Source organism: Corapipo altera, unplaced genomic scaffold (genome assembly GCF_003945725.1).
Source record: "Corapipo altera isolate COAL_440 unplaced genomic scaffold, ASM394572v1 2b, whole genome shotgun sequence".
Classification (NCBI taxonomy): Eukaryota; Metazoa; Chordata; class Aves; order Passeriformes; family Pipridae; genus Corapipo; species Corapipo altera.
The window spans coordinates 4,729,715-4,744,779 of NW_020884874.1; the positions used below are offsets into that span (position 1 = coordinate 4,729,715).

Below are 15,065 nucleotides of genomic sequence, written 5' to 3' on the forward strand. Positions count from 1 at the left end.
AGTTTATCAATATATTTCCCAGTGATAAAAGGTATGTCATATGTACATTAAACTTTTTACAATGAATAAGTATCTCCTCTATGTTCTCAGGGAGAAATCAGTTGAGGCGAGAGAACATTATTTTTCAGGGGATGTTAATAAGACACTCCTAACTCTCATCTTCAGCCCTCAATTAATATCAGCAAATGTAAATGCCACATACAATACAGAATTAAGAATTTTCTGGAAATATTCTTTCAGCAGGAATACTGGCATATTCCTTGAAACTGGTGGTTTAGGGACTTCCTGAACTGCAAATTACATGAACCTTACTGTCAAGTAGTTCAAGTTGCATAAAACAGAACCAATTTTTAGCTTTTTCTTAATGAACTGAAAGTAACAGGACTTTCCTCTTCCTTCATCATTACTTTTTCTGTTCCCCTATTCAATGCAGCAATTTCACATGACTCTTCAAAGCAAAATATATCTTCCCAGAAGCTCAAAAATGCTTCATCTATTCCCATCTTGGATTCTCTTGTGAAAACATCAGTTCCAAGACTGAAAAGACTATCAGTGCAAATTATTCACTTACCTGTTTTTCAGCTTGACCATATTCTGATCCTTGGGGTGACAAGAAGTGACAAATATGACCATTGTTTTTTGCTTTTTCTCGAAGACCCATAGCAGTTCGTACCGTAGCATTTCTAGCATGAACGAACACCATTACCTTTAGATAGAGAGAAAGAGGGCCAATGAGAAATAAAAAAAGTCTTAATCAAATAATAAGAACACTTTAATTACAAAATATTCCCTATGCTAATGACAAAACCTAGTTAATACATGATGTACTGATGAAAACTAATGTCACTTAAGGGAAATTAAAGGATCATCCTGCCTATGTATTTAATATTCTCTTTCAAAGAGCTTTTGAGAAGGCTGTATTTTTTTAAAATTCTTTAGTGTTGTAGTGGTTTGGACCTTGTTTTCCCCCAGAGGCTGAAAAGTGGTAACCCCCAGGGGTGGAAACCCCTGGAAGTTTTGGAGTTCTGTCCAATGAGCGCTCCTGCAGAAATGTAAACATATCACAAGCACCGGAAGAGAGGAGTTGTAGTGTGGTTGTTAGAAGAAGTAGCCATGACAAGTCTTAAAAAAAGGGGGGTCAATTGTTGGCAATAAATAGTTCATCTTCACAAAGTAGTGAGATTAACATTGAAGTAAAGAGTTCTGTTATTTTTCACACTCTAAATGATCTGGAAAGCAAACAGTGAGGTGATAAACATCCTGATGGTAGGACAGCTGAAACACAAACTGATTATAAAGAGCTTCAGAAGGATATTGCAGTGCCAATCCACTGGACAATCAAAGAGAAGAATGAAATGAAGCACTAACAAATGAAAAACACATATGAGAATACAATTTTTAATGTAACAGATATGATTATGGGTATTAAACCATACTATCACTCAGTAGATTACCTTAGAAAGATTGGACATTTCCCTGAATGTATTAACTAAGAGTTGAGTGGTAATCACATATGGTATCTGAACCAAGACACAGCAATGAGATGTTAATTCTTATTCCTTTACATATGTACATGAAGCAATATAAACTGATATTAAAGTTCACTGCGAGGCACATTTAAGATGAATCATAGCATCAGTATTCACCCTGATTGGTAGAGATAGGGAAAAGTGGTTAAATACCATTCAATTCCAGTGTAATAACAGTTCTGAATGTCTGTTAATCACATACTGTTGGGAAAGGTACAGCATGGAAAACACTCTATATTGTCCCCCTATGCACTTTGTATTGTCTGAGGTTTGCTTAGATTAACCACACGTAATTGGTCAGTCACCTCTTCAGTTTGACCAAGTACGACAATTTCTGTGGTCTTAAAACTCACAAATGAAAAGTTTGAGTACCTGGCTCTTGAGTAAACAGCAAACATCATTTTGCAAGTTGATGTAATTTTCATTAAAAATGTAACCATGGAGTTACAGTTCTGTTTTAAGATAGTTTCAGTTGAATTTAAGATATGTCAAATTTCTGAGAATTGTGGGTTTAATTTAGGCACCACCATTCTTGTAGAAACTTGCAGTATATAACTGAATTATTTTAAATGAAACACTATTAAGAAAGTAGCAGCATTTAGGATATAATTAAACTAGTTATAACCTTTGTTCTTAATTTGTAAATTCCTAATTTAATTATAAATTTATAATATACATATAATTTTATATAAAAGAAGACATAACTGTTGGGAATTTATATAATCTATAAATTCATAATTAAACCTAAGCAAATTATTTCAGGTACCAATACAGAAAAGATATAAAAAGAGAAACAATGTGGACATAATTATTTGTTGCAAGGAGCAATTACTCCTTACCTGTTTTAACTTATTTGATAATTTTCCAGCACTGATGGCACTGTGGCTCATACAATTATTAGCTTTCATACTGGTAGAAATGTTCTCAGATACAAGTCACAGTTTGGCAAAATATTTTTTAAAAAGAGAACCACAACATAAAAAAAGTACAGTGTGTGCCCCTTCTCCATTAATTATTTAAGGTTACTTGTCTATTTAAATTTTTTGTAGTTTTTTTCTACAGAAAGTCTGAATAAAAATATGTAACTACTCCAAAAAACAATTTTTTATTATTAACAGATCCACCATATCTTCTTCAGTGAATTCGCATTTATTATAAACTCTATATCAACAGGTTTTATGGAAGAAAATCACTTTCAAAATCAATTTGATTTTATAGTCTACTAATTTGTTTTCTTTTTAAATGCAGTTATATTAACATTTGATTCTTTGCCAAATAGACTAAAAACTAATCTTCAGAAAATAGCTAAATTCTGAAAGTTGAGAAACCAAGGAAATACAGTATCAGGCATTAAGGTGAAATAGGAATGATCCTTCTTATCCAGGTAACTTTGAAGCTCCTGAGTAAGGAAGTGCAAAAACATTTGGCATGTCGATTACTTGGGGGAAAAAAAAAAGAGTCGCATGCAGAGCAAGGGGTTTTATGATTTAACCACAAGATAGGTTTGGTGATTCATTTTACAGTGTATTTTAGTCTTTTAGATTAAATTTAATTTGAAATCCTTACGTGTGACTTCAATCTAAAATGGCAACTATGAGAATGGTGTTTACACAGCATTAATATTAGTTAAGTTCAAACATATTAGACTAAAATATTTCTGCACACTTTGACATAAAATTATTAAATATCTTACTGGTCTCCTGACTTTTTTAAAATTCTGAATCAAAGACCAAATAAAGTGTGTCTGACTGAATTTTTTGGGGTGGGTGGGAGTTATATGGCTGGAAGGACAAAGCTAAAAGATCAGCCGCAAGCAGGAATTCTTTCAAAGTTTGAAAGGAACTAATAAAATCAGACAAAGAAAATAGCAAGAAAATCTGCACACAACTACGTATGTATGTCCAATAGACTTATATTTAACCAGGGTATAATTATTTATAGCTTGCTTAAATAAGATACACAGAAAGGATCATATTAGAAGGTAACTTCAAACCTAACAAGCTACATGAAAAAAAAAATAAATAAAGCTGACAAGGAAATGAGAATAAGTTACACAAAGTAGAGCACAGACTACTAGTCACAGAAAAGTTGATAGTAGAAAATAGGCCCTTGATTGAAAAATCTTTCTTTCAATTATTATATGAATGAAAAGTAACTGCAATGCTTGTAGAGAAAATCCATTCCTGAAACTCTAAGTGAGAGGAAAATCCCTCTTAGTTCCAGTCATAATCACGCAGAGCCATTAGGAACTGCTACTCTGAATTCAGCTGTCGCCATGATGTCCTAGTCCTGCTAAGATGATGACAAGCAACAACAAAAAGGTAAGGATATATTATTTTGAAGAATTAGAAAAAAATTTGTTGTTATTTTTCAGGTTTTTTCTCTGCTCTTAATTCTACCTTGAAAGCAAACATGATCCAGTATCTTTCTGGGGATGATACTGAGCTAAAAGTAGTACACTAGTAGCATTTATATTTTATTTTTTCTAGTCATAGAGAAGTATCAGAAACTCAATAAGAACTTCTATAGGGAAATAAAATCGAATAGCTGACACTTTGTTATAGAATATTATACAAACATATAAACGTACATATATTCTGTAACTGAATCTTGGCCACTGAGTGGCTAAAATGACTCCATAGCATTACTTTAGCAATACTTTCCTTTCAATTAACATACTTAAAAACATATCACTCAATAACCAGTTTGTCTCAGTAGAAAAGAATCTGAACCCTTTTTCAAAGTCTGTCCCGTAATTTTATTTGAAATTATGACAAACTTGAGGGTTAATCTAAAAAATTACAAAAAGTAGCATGTAGCACTATGGAAGATTTAATAATGTAATTGTACAGTTGGATATACCTACAGTCATCTACTAGAGATGCCAGATAAGATACATATGAGTTCAAGGAATGCAGATATTAAAAGCACAGATATGAGGGGTCCTAGAAAAGACAAAAATGTCCTAAGAAATAAGAGCATAAATAAATTAAATTTGCATTTCCTAGAAAAATTGAATTCTTGGCAAAAATGAAATCATAGAGTCCTGGGTACTGGACAGCCAAGTGAAGAAGAAAAGGGGAAAAAGAACAACCGATCAAACAAAAGAGAACTACTGTGCAATGGGTACAGTTAAAAGCCCAGGAATATTACCACTGTTAACAGCAGGATCACTGATACATATTTAAAAGCCATGAAAACACTAATCAAAATGTTTGAGAGAAACACCACATTTTCTTCTTGCTGCTGAGAATGTCAAGAGTTCTCAAAAGAGAGTGGGAGCTTTTTACCTAAAAACAACTAAAATATTCCTTTCTGATCACTGCCTGTCATAATATACATTTAGAAACAATGCCAGAAGCTTTAGAAACTTTGATAGGAAGAGGCACTCAAGAACTTCAAGAACTGGAAGACAGATGGATTGGGACCACATGGCATTTTGTGCTCCAAGTTCCCTTTCTCTTATCTTTTAATTATTGTAGTCAATAAGTTTCAATAAATTTATCAAGCATAATCAATAAAGCGCATATGTTCCTGCTTTCAGTTAGCAGAGGCTTTGTACAAAATTGATAAAACTTCAGTTATGATTTCTCTAAACTTCTACCTACATGTATGGCAGTATCTGACCCCACAGCAATCATTCAATCAGAAGGATGTTAAGATGTTATTGTGCAAACATTAATTAAGAAACAAGCATTGTGTAACTGTCCTCTAACCAGAATCCCTTCTTACAGATACCTGATTTTCAGATGTGTACCACATTTCTTTACAAAATTTACTTCCCTCTGTTTTCAAAGTAATAATGCACACCTGAATTCATTGGCTTTCATGCATTTCATGATCACATATCAACACCTAAATAAATTTAAAATGATTGTACAAATTGTTGACAATTAAAAGAACTTCTCAGTGAGAGGTGGACAGACATCCAGTGTGATCAAAAAAAATAGACTGCTTTATTAGCTGATTAGAAGTGCCCAGTCTTAAGGCTAATGTTTACTTGTAATCTCTGTACACCACCAAATGTTTGTAAAGAACCAGCCCTAGCTAAAAACTGACATACAACATCTTGCTGAATGTTTTTCCCCCCGATGACTTTGGTAAGCATTTACCAAATATGTTGTAAAACAACAACATAGTCTTTGGAGGGTTAATTTAGCCTGTCCTAACTGTGTCAGAGAATATTATATTTCAGTGGCAAAATCTCTGTGCATTACATTATGCAAATAAGTTAGGAAAAGTAATTTAGAAGAGAGAGAAGCGGTTCCACAGTTACAAGCTGTGTAATTAGATCTGTAATCTGCAGTTCAAAGCTAGCTCTGGTATATATAGCCCTAGTGCTGAAAGCGTCTGCTGTTGCTCTCCTGAAACTAAAGCTTTTAAATAATAAAAAATATACAAGAAAGGAGAAAGCAAATGTTTCTAGCTAGGTTACCTCCTCAAAATTTTCTCAAAATATAAAACAAATCAAACTTTTTCACTTTGTTTAAAATTCACAATGGGGATTGCCTGCATTCCCCAAGAGTTGCATATTCCAGGTTTTAATCTTTATGAAATATGTTAGTGCATCATCAAAGCAGTAAAAAGTGTGCTATTATTAAAAATATCTACAAGAACTAGTACTTTTATCAGAGATATGTAACTAGATGCTAGCAGGACTTCTATTATCACTTAGAAGAGAAAGAAAAAACACACCACATATACACATAGTATAAAATATCAAAAATTATTACAGAAAATTTATAATCCAGTACTTGAAATACATTTCTTCTGCCTTGGACAGTAAAGATGTACTAAGTTGTGCTACTGGAAAATATGTCTTTCAAACTGATATTCTCTATGATAAGTTCAAAATGGTGCATAATTATTTTCTGGGAAGCACACACTCTTTCAGGTACCTTTCCATCAAGTGCTGGTCACTTGAATGTTTGAGTTCAGCATCTCTGTTTAACTTAACACCTCTACTCAAAGACAGAAAGCCTAGGTTTTACCATCCACTTCGCATCACATCTTTCAAAGAAATTAAAATGAAAGAATAAATTTATTTAGTTCAATGTTGATATTAATTTTATAGTAAAGAAACAAGTGTCTATATTTTAGCCTCAAGACACTGTTTGGCTTCACATCGCTAAATCCTTATAATATGTTCTTTTATGTGCTATCCAGTTCTTGATCTTGGGTACTACTTCTACTGAAAATGAACAGTTCGGGATATGGAACATCAGATTAATCTGTCCAAATGTTTTCTCCCTTAAGGTCAGCATGAAACCTCCTCCAAATATTTTACAAAACTCAATCACTAATAAGGTTTCAACACTTTTCCCCAAGGAGTGTTGATGGCACCTATTTATGTTAAAAATATCATCCTTTGCACATCATTAAATGGAACTATCTCTTACACTAAGTACTACTCACTAACATCTAGCCTTATTCAAAAGAATAATAAAACTGTTTATCTTTTGTGTTGCGATTTCTCCCTAACTGCCAAGGTACAGTTCCAAATTGCAGTGCTCAACATTTACAGAAGGATAAATAAACTCTATGCAAAACCAACACACACACTTCCATAATAGTTCTTGATGTCATGATTACCAGATCTAAATGACAGCATGGTAGTGTATAAATGTGACTTCCCCTTCCTCTCACTAAATCATTCATGAAAGTAACTCATGAAAAACTATCCAGAACTAGTAACTAGAAGAACAGTAATAAAGTATATGAAGTAAGAAATTTTATAAGTTAGCCTATACTAAAGCTTAATAACTATAATGTAGAAATCTTACTTCTACTTCAGCAGATTTTTGTATTTTGTATATTTAAGTTTTTTCGCATATTAAGCAACACCATGGGAATGGAAAAGTGAACAGGCTGCATCACTTACTAAGGCAACATGAGAGTTTGAATTTATTTGCTAATTATTTTAATTAATGTCAGTACATCTTGTATTTCAAAGAAATATTGAAATAATTCACATGTATACTAAGATCTCCTTTAACACTACAGAAAACTGGATTACTAAGCTGCCTACAAACTAGTCCTAATGACACATTTTATATATCCTTCCTTTTCTATAAAAAATTCTTCACGAGTTAAAAGCAGGCTGCATTTACTCATCACATACAATTAAATAATGTGCATTAGAATACAGGAATTTTCATTCAAGTCCAAGGAGTCAAAAAATGCCAAAAAAATTTTCAGCAGCAGTCACCATTAAAACATCTCTACATTCAAGAGAAACATTCAGGAAACTGTGCTGAAGAACAATGCCACACAATACCATACAATATTTTAACAGAAAATATAAACTAATAAGAAATAAATATATAATATTGCTGCAGCTAATCAGAACAGTAAAGCGATACATTTTGAACTCTTGATAGATTACCACTAATTGCTCTCTAAATCTCGATTTAACTATTCACTCAAATAAATTACGTCTGATCATCCCTGTTCAAACAAAACCTAAGATTTTTAAAAAATCTCTATGTAATCTAATTTACAAAATCTATTTAACATCACTATTTATCTAATTATTTTTCTATTTAGATATACCAGGTTTTAAGGGGCAACAACTCCATTTTGCAAATATTTTTTTGATCATAATGTGCAGTTGCTCATTTATTTATCTACAACAATACCACATTTTAAAGACATGCCCTATAATTTCAATTTTTGTATTTTTTTTAATGTGGAAATGTATATTTACTTAAGATGTGACTACCCTAATGAACGTCATATTGCACAGTTCCATCTAATTTTTTTATTGCTCATGAATCACAGAATCTTCTGAACTGGAAGGGACCCACAAGGATCATCTAAGTCCTACTCCTGGCCCTGTACAGGACACCCCAAGAATCACACCATGTGCCTGAGAGCGTTGTCCAAAGGCTTCTTGAGCTCTGTCAGGCTTGGTGCTGTGACCATTTCCCCGGGGTGCCTGTTCCAGTGCCCAACCACCCTCTGGGGCGGTTGTCCCCTGACACAACTTCAGGCCATTCATGAAACTCCTTGTAAAGAGTTATGGTAAGGACATTGGAACTACTTTATTTTTTTCCTATTGGCCCTTCATACATTTTGCTTTGCCTGTTCTAAATCTATCCATAAAAAAGGCTCTATCACACACATTTTGAAATACCATCATCTTTCTTTGTATTACTCCTGGGTTTCCTCTCCCTGATTTAACCTCCTGTATGCTTCCTTTTAATGTTTGAGTTTTGTCGGGAGCTTCTTTCTCATCCAGACTGACTCTGGGTCATTTTGCTTGATTTCCTGTACATTAGGATGGACCATTCTTGAGCTTGGTAGATCTGATCCCTGAAAATCCCCCAGCTCTCCTGCACCACCTGTCATAGGATTCTTCCCAGGAGATTTCTGAAAAGGCCAAAGTGCTGTCCTGCAGCCAGGACAATGCAGATTTTGCCTTGTTTCCTCCATCAGAATCTTGAACTCCATCATGCATGGTCACTGCAACCAAAACATATGCCAGCATTCAGATCCTCAACCTTTCCTTTTATTTTTTTTCGTAAGTACAAGCCCCAGTACAGCATCAACCTTCAACAGCTTCAGTCATCTGTGCGGGAAGTTGTCATCAATGCGCTCTGGAAACTCCCTGGACTGCTTCTGCCCTGCTGTGTTGTCTCTTCAGCAGATATTGGGATGGTAAAGTCCCCCAGAAAGACCATGGACTACAAACATGAGGCTTCCTCTAGTTATCTGAAAAAGGCCTCATTTACTTTATTCCTGGTCAGAGTGCCTGTAACAAAATCCCCCAATAATGTTGCTCATGTCTGTCTGCTGGCTAATCCTCCTCCTACTCTCTCAGGTGGCTTATTAGCCATCCCTAGACAGAGGTCCAGGTATCCCTGCTGTACATACAAGCAAGTTTCTCACCACCCTAACTTTGACCTTACTCAAGATTCCGTTTCCACCCATTGCAGCACTCAGTCATGTGAGGCATCATATCACATCTCTGATCTCAATGCGGTCTTAGCTCAGCAACTGGATGCAGACCCCTGATTTCTCCCTTTAGTTCCATATGCTGCATGTAGTAGTGCACAGGCATTTCAGAGAGGCACCCAGAGAGAGGCATTTCAGAGAGGCACCATGCTCATGTAAAACGAGACATTGTGTCCTCTGCCACTACTAAAATTGAAAGATATAGGGGGTTGGTGTCATTTCCTTTCAAAGTCGTTGATAAAAGAGTTATGGACCCGTAAGTTTGACATTGAGCCTCTAGCATTAAAACAGGAGATTCTGATAGCATCAAACTTTTACACTGAAGAAAAGCCAGTGTGTATGCAGCAGCACTAATGGGAGGATGCTTCTGAGTAAAAAGTACCCATATGAAATGTCATGACTCTGTCTTTATATCTTTGTACAGCAGTTACATACATTTTCCACTAATGTGGAAATGGTTTGTCTGATTTAATGCACATCAGCAAGTTTTAAATTACTAAATACTTTTAAAAATGCAAGCCCTTGTGTTTACAATATTCTTTTATTATATTTTTAATCATATTAGATGACATAAAATAAATACTCAGTTTTGGAATCAAGCTTAAATATGGATTCTGGACACTAAAGAAAAACTGTTTCAGAACAGTATAATGGGATCTATGCTATCTTCCATTTGTAGCATTATCCAAATATATTGCAAATTGCAAAGGAAAAATGAATAGAGTGAAAATTAAAGCAGAGGGCAAATTAGAATAAGACAAACAAACAATGCTTTACTGACTCCTATAGGTAGTAGAAATTATTCTGAATTTTAATTGACAGGATAGAATAGAAATAGCAATAACTATTCTTGTAGAGAAAATTAGGCAGGAATAGCTAGTCTATTACTATGCAAATATATGTCATTAGGCAGTTAATAATTGCATTTTTGCAGATGCCAATGAACCTGAACGACAATTATTCTTCAAAATTACGAGTGTCTTTTCACTGCATTTTTTTTTCAAAAAACAAGATCATGCAATAATTTGTTTCAAGTATTTCCCTTTGTCCTGTTTTGACATTAACTATTTTGACTTTGTACAATAAAATGTTTCTACATTATAATAAATTACATTTTTAACAAATATCACTCCAGAATACGAGTTATGTCTACTGTCTCTCTTCTTATGTTTTCAAATCTATTTATAATTACATGCATACCATTCATAATATGCACAAATAACTCAGGAGTCAGTAGTGATAAGCAGATTCTATTCAGCTTTCCTAAAGGAAAGGAACCTGGAGGATACTGGAGAAAACCTTTATATCATTCCCATTCCTTTTACTTAAGTAAAAGAAGATTAAGAAAATTTCCATGTCAGTCTCTTTACCTTCTGGTTTTGTACGATCCAGTAACATAAACTTACTAAACAATTAAAGAACAGAATTTTTATGTGCTCTAGTTTATTTCTTATCAGTACCAATTTAAAAACAGACTTTTATCCAGATTTTTGCTCCTAATCAACAAGTTCTCTAGATCATCAGAAAAGCAAAGAATTGTTTTCAAGTATAAGCAATGTTTTTAATATGAAACTTAATAAATTTATGAAGAATTTAAATAATGCAACAGTTTGCTAATGGTAGTAAACTGTGCTAGAACAAAGAGTATCTCTCTCCTAAAGCCATACTTTATATACCTAGTCCTTCTCAAAATATCCTACCCTAAATAAGTATGTCATAAATACCTCCTGACTAAAATGCATGCAAGTATACAAATGTAATATATTCTGGAACCATCTTTTCAGTAGCCACAAAGAAAACTATCAGTACCACACTGTCGTGTATGTGAGAAACTTCATACCCTGGAAAGTGATTAGAAGTAAAAAGTCAAAGGAATTTCCTAATGCATCTTAGTGAAAATTTATTGCTCATCCTCATGGATTCCTCAAAATACCTTATTTTCTACAGCATCCTGCATATTTCAAATTAAAACCCACTAACTGGATTCTCTAATCACAACTGTTAAAACTCTGTGACAGGCCTAAGGTCTTGGTGGACAGTAGCTGCCTTGTTACATTTTGAATTTACATATGCTTTGACAATAATCAGGTAGTTTATTAGTTGATACTATCTATTATATTAAACTAAGCACACAGATCATTTTCTTTCAAGGCTACAGGGCAAGAATTTTCAAAAGCTTTGAACCACTAACAATACTCAACATGTCTTCTGGAGTATTATTTAATCTTGTCATTGAATTCTTAGTGGAAAACAATATGGAGCTGACAGGAATCCACAGACATCCACAATCTTCTGGATTGCTAATGGTCTGCAGAATCATGTTTGAAAAACAGCTTTTAACATAGAGTCAGTAAAAGTTATTGCATATGGCTGCAAGACTGGTCAAGTTGTCTTGACCATACTTGTAAGCCGTACATCTATAATTTAACACTTAGGTCATCCACAAAAGGCCAACTGGATCAAGATGTAACCATGTATTACTTTGTTTAAATATAATTTTAGGCTATGAAAACTTAATCTGGGATTAAGTTTGATTTTTCTTGTTTTAATGATTCAATGCAAATTCATAAAATCAGAAGAATAATAATAGAATTATTCTTAAAATATAGTAGCACCTGCTACCTAAAACATTTGTATTACCAATACTGACAACACTGTGAAGCTGTGCAAGACTACAGACATAAAATGAACACCTCATACACTCATAATTAATGGCAAGATATTAAATTGGTGCTTCTGGTCTACACAAATTCATTGTGAACACCTGAGCACACACATGCAGACAAACTACTATATAAATGCAAGTATATATGCAAAAATTAGCATAAGGCATAGAAACATTGCACTCATTTAGAAAGCAACTTAATTGAAGACTTATGGTTTTTCATATACATAACTTGTTACGGCATCCATTTCCAGTAATTTCCTCAGCTGTTCATAAAGGCAGTTGACAAGGTAAATGTTTAAAGCCAAATAGATTCGACTAGAAAATACAGACAAAAATAGTACGTACATATCATTTGACAATAATATGAAACATCTGCTATAAAACACCTTTTGAAGTGTATCTTCTACATAACCCATCAAAATAGGATTTTTAATTAAAGTAAGATACAAAATTTCATTTATACAGGCATAAGATTATATTAACTGTTATATTCCTAAAATTGCAAAAGGCAGTTATTGTGGAAATGAAATGCATAAATAAATGATGAAGATGCAGAACATAAAAGTAATGCACCATCACTGAATTAGTTTGTGATTTTGTTAAAGAAAGCATACATACAAATGGCCATAATTGTGCAAAAACTGCAAAAGAAAACTATCCTAAAACTCAATTCTTCACTTAATCAGTTGACAGAGAAATAACATTTAAAATCATCAGTCATAATTCAGCTATCCTGCCGGACCACTTTACCTTCTGTATTTGCATATTTTTATTCATACATGTGTGCATATATAAATATAGAAGCAATATATACACATATATATGCAAATAAGCCACACCAGATGATGAAGGAGAAGTAATCTGTACAGATACAGAGGTACAAAAACTCAGGTTGAAATAAGCTTTTTAACCTCTAAGATGAATGTCTGGCAATAAAAAAAACCATCTAGATGAAGAATACATTTTAACAAATTCCTTTAACTTGTCAGAGCTATTTGTCCAAAGTATGCTATAAATACTATTTTACCCAGGAAAAAAATACTAGGACAAGTTTAATTCTCAAGGTACTAAGTTCCAGAGAGACCTCTGAAGAAAATACTGTTTTATTAAATCTTATCTCATGACATGGCTATAAAAGCATTGTCAACAGTTCCAGTAACTAAGCTTATTAAACTTTTATCTTCACACAGCTTCTGCAACCAAATAACAGCTGGAAAACTGATAATAAAGAAATTTAATCCATCATTTTTACAGATGAAATTAATACCTGTCAAATTCACTTCTGACAATCTAATATAATAGATTTAAATTAGCTATTCTGTTTCTTTTTTAAAGATAGTCTGAGAAAACCAAGATGACACTTCTTAGTATTGCAAGATTCAAGTCAAGTATTGCAAGTAGAGAACAATTACAGACAAAGTGAATGTTTTATGTGTAATATATATTGCAGAACCAGTTCTGACTGTATAAGTTCAAGAGTAATTTGTTTCTGACCCATGACATCAAAAATCCTCATTTAAAACAGTAAAGTATTAAAACTCTGTTCAAGGTGGTACTTAGAAATTATTCCAAAATAAAAAAAAAATATATATCACACCTCAATATTATTTCTAGTGAACTAAATGCAGACCAGTGGTATAGAACAACATTCTAATTAAGAACATAAATTCTAATTAATAAAGCAATCTTGATCTCCAGAAGACTGCATAGTAACCACCCAGTGCATAGACTAATTAAAAATTTAACCAGTATTCACGGCTGTATTCTGTACATTCATGTAATCTGAAAAAGATAAAAGGTAAAGCTTGTCACAGGTATATCAGATGCAATCGAGACAACACTGCAAAAGCAAAAGCAGAAGAGAAAACAAACCAGCCAAACGTAAGAAACTAGTTCAAATGAGAAGAGTGAAAGCTCAGAAACTAAGGTACTTGAAATAGCACCTTCTTCAAAAGTTAAGAAAATTGAACAGAGATAAGCACAAAATGGGCAGTCTGAAATCACCACTCAAAGTGCATCAATGAGAACAAATGATTTGTATAAGGCTGTTCATTGTTTTAAGTATTTTTTGTCTACATTTTCAGTCCCAGCAGTGAGATTCCTAGCACAACAACCTTCAAAAAAGGTTGTTGTGTCTCCACTGGTTTACAGTTACTAAAACCTGCTCCACTTAAGTTAAGTGGAGTTGTTGCTTATTTGGTAGGATTACTATTACTGCATTCCCTTTTTGATGTTGTGGTGAGGCTTTCAATGCTATTTAGCATTTCAAAAATCCAGGTTCTTAGCAATAGACAACTTGGTATCTTTGGCCACCTGAAAAACTCTTCCTTGCCTAAAGAAACCACTTCTTGTAAAGCCATGATGCATTTATGTACTGACACCTTGGGTCTTAATGCATGCACAAACAGCAAGGTCAATGAGAACCGCAGAAAGACATCAGAACTTCCATGGAACAGTCAGTTTTTGCTATGAACTGAAGATACCAAGCTCAGTGAGAAAATGAACTTGTAAGCATTTCAGTGAGTACCAGAGTTAATAGAAGTAAAGTTAAAACAGATAATGTCATGTCAGACTTACACAGAAAACTCTCAAAACCAGTGGGAAAGCAGGCATTCATTGTCTTAAAAGGAGGTTTCAGAAGACAGGAGAATGCTAAAGGCACTCCAAGTTGAAAACAGTAATAACAGACAAAATGGCAAAGGACCAAAGTGCACTGGGTAAGGAATCAGGACTGAAACTTAGATATCTGTGACTGAAGATGAGTAACAGAGTACTGAAGGTCAGAAAAAAAAAAACTTACAGAAAAGTAAGGTGCAGACAACAAATAGAGGAGACCTGCTGAAACAACACTACGAGCAAAATAAAAATGCAAATTCTTTTGAAGGCTTAAATGATATCAAAGAGAATCAGTT

The 15,065-nt window shown here is 33.6% G+C and overlaps 1 protein-coding gene across 2 annotated transcripts in view; it reads right to left on the reverse strand.

Annotated features, from left to right (window-relative positions):
• Positions 1 to 15,065, reverse strand: part of ASCC3 (activating signal cointegrator 1 complex subunit 3) — a 266,716-nt gene that overhangs the window by 128,226 nt on the left and 123,425 nt on the right. For both annotated transcript variants that reach the window (XM_027632616.1, XM_027632609.1), the window contains exon 14: positions 572 to 706. In XM_027632616.1, the coding sequence (XP_027488417.1) occupies positions 572 to 706 (135 nt within the window). The remainder of the gene's footprint in view (positions 1 to 571; positions 707 to 15,065) is intronic.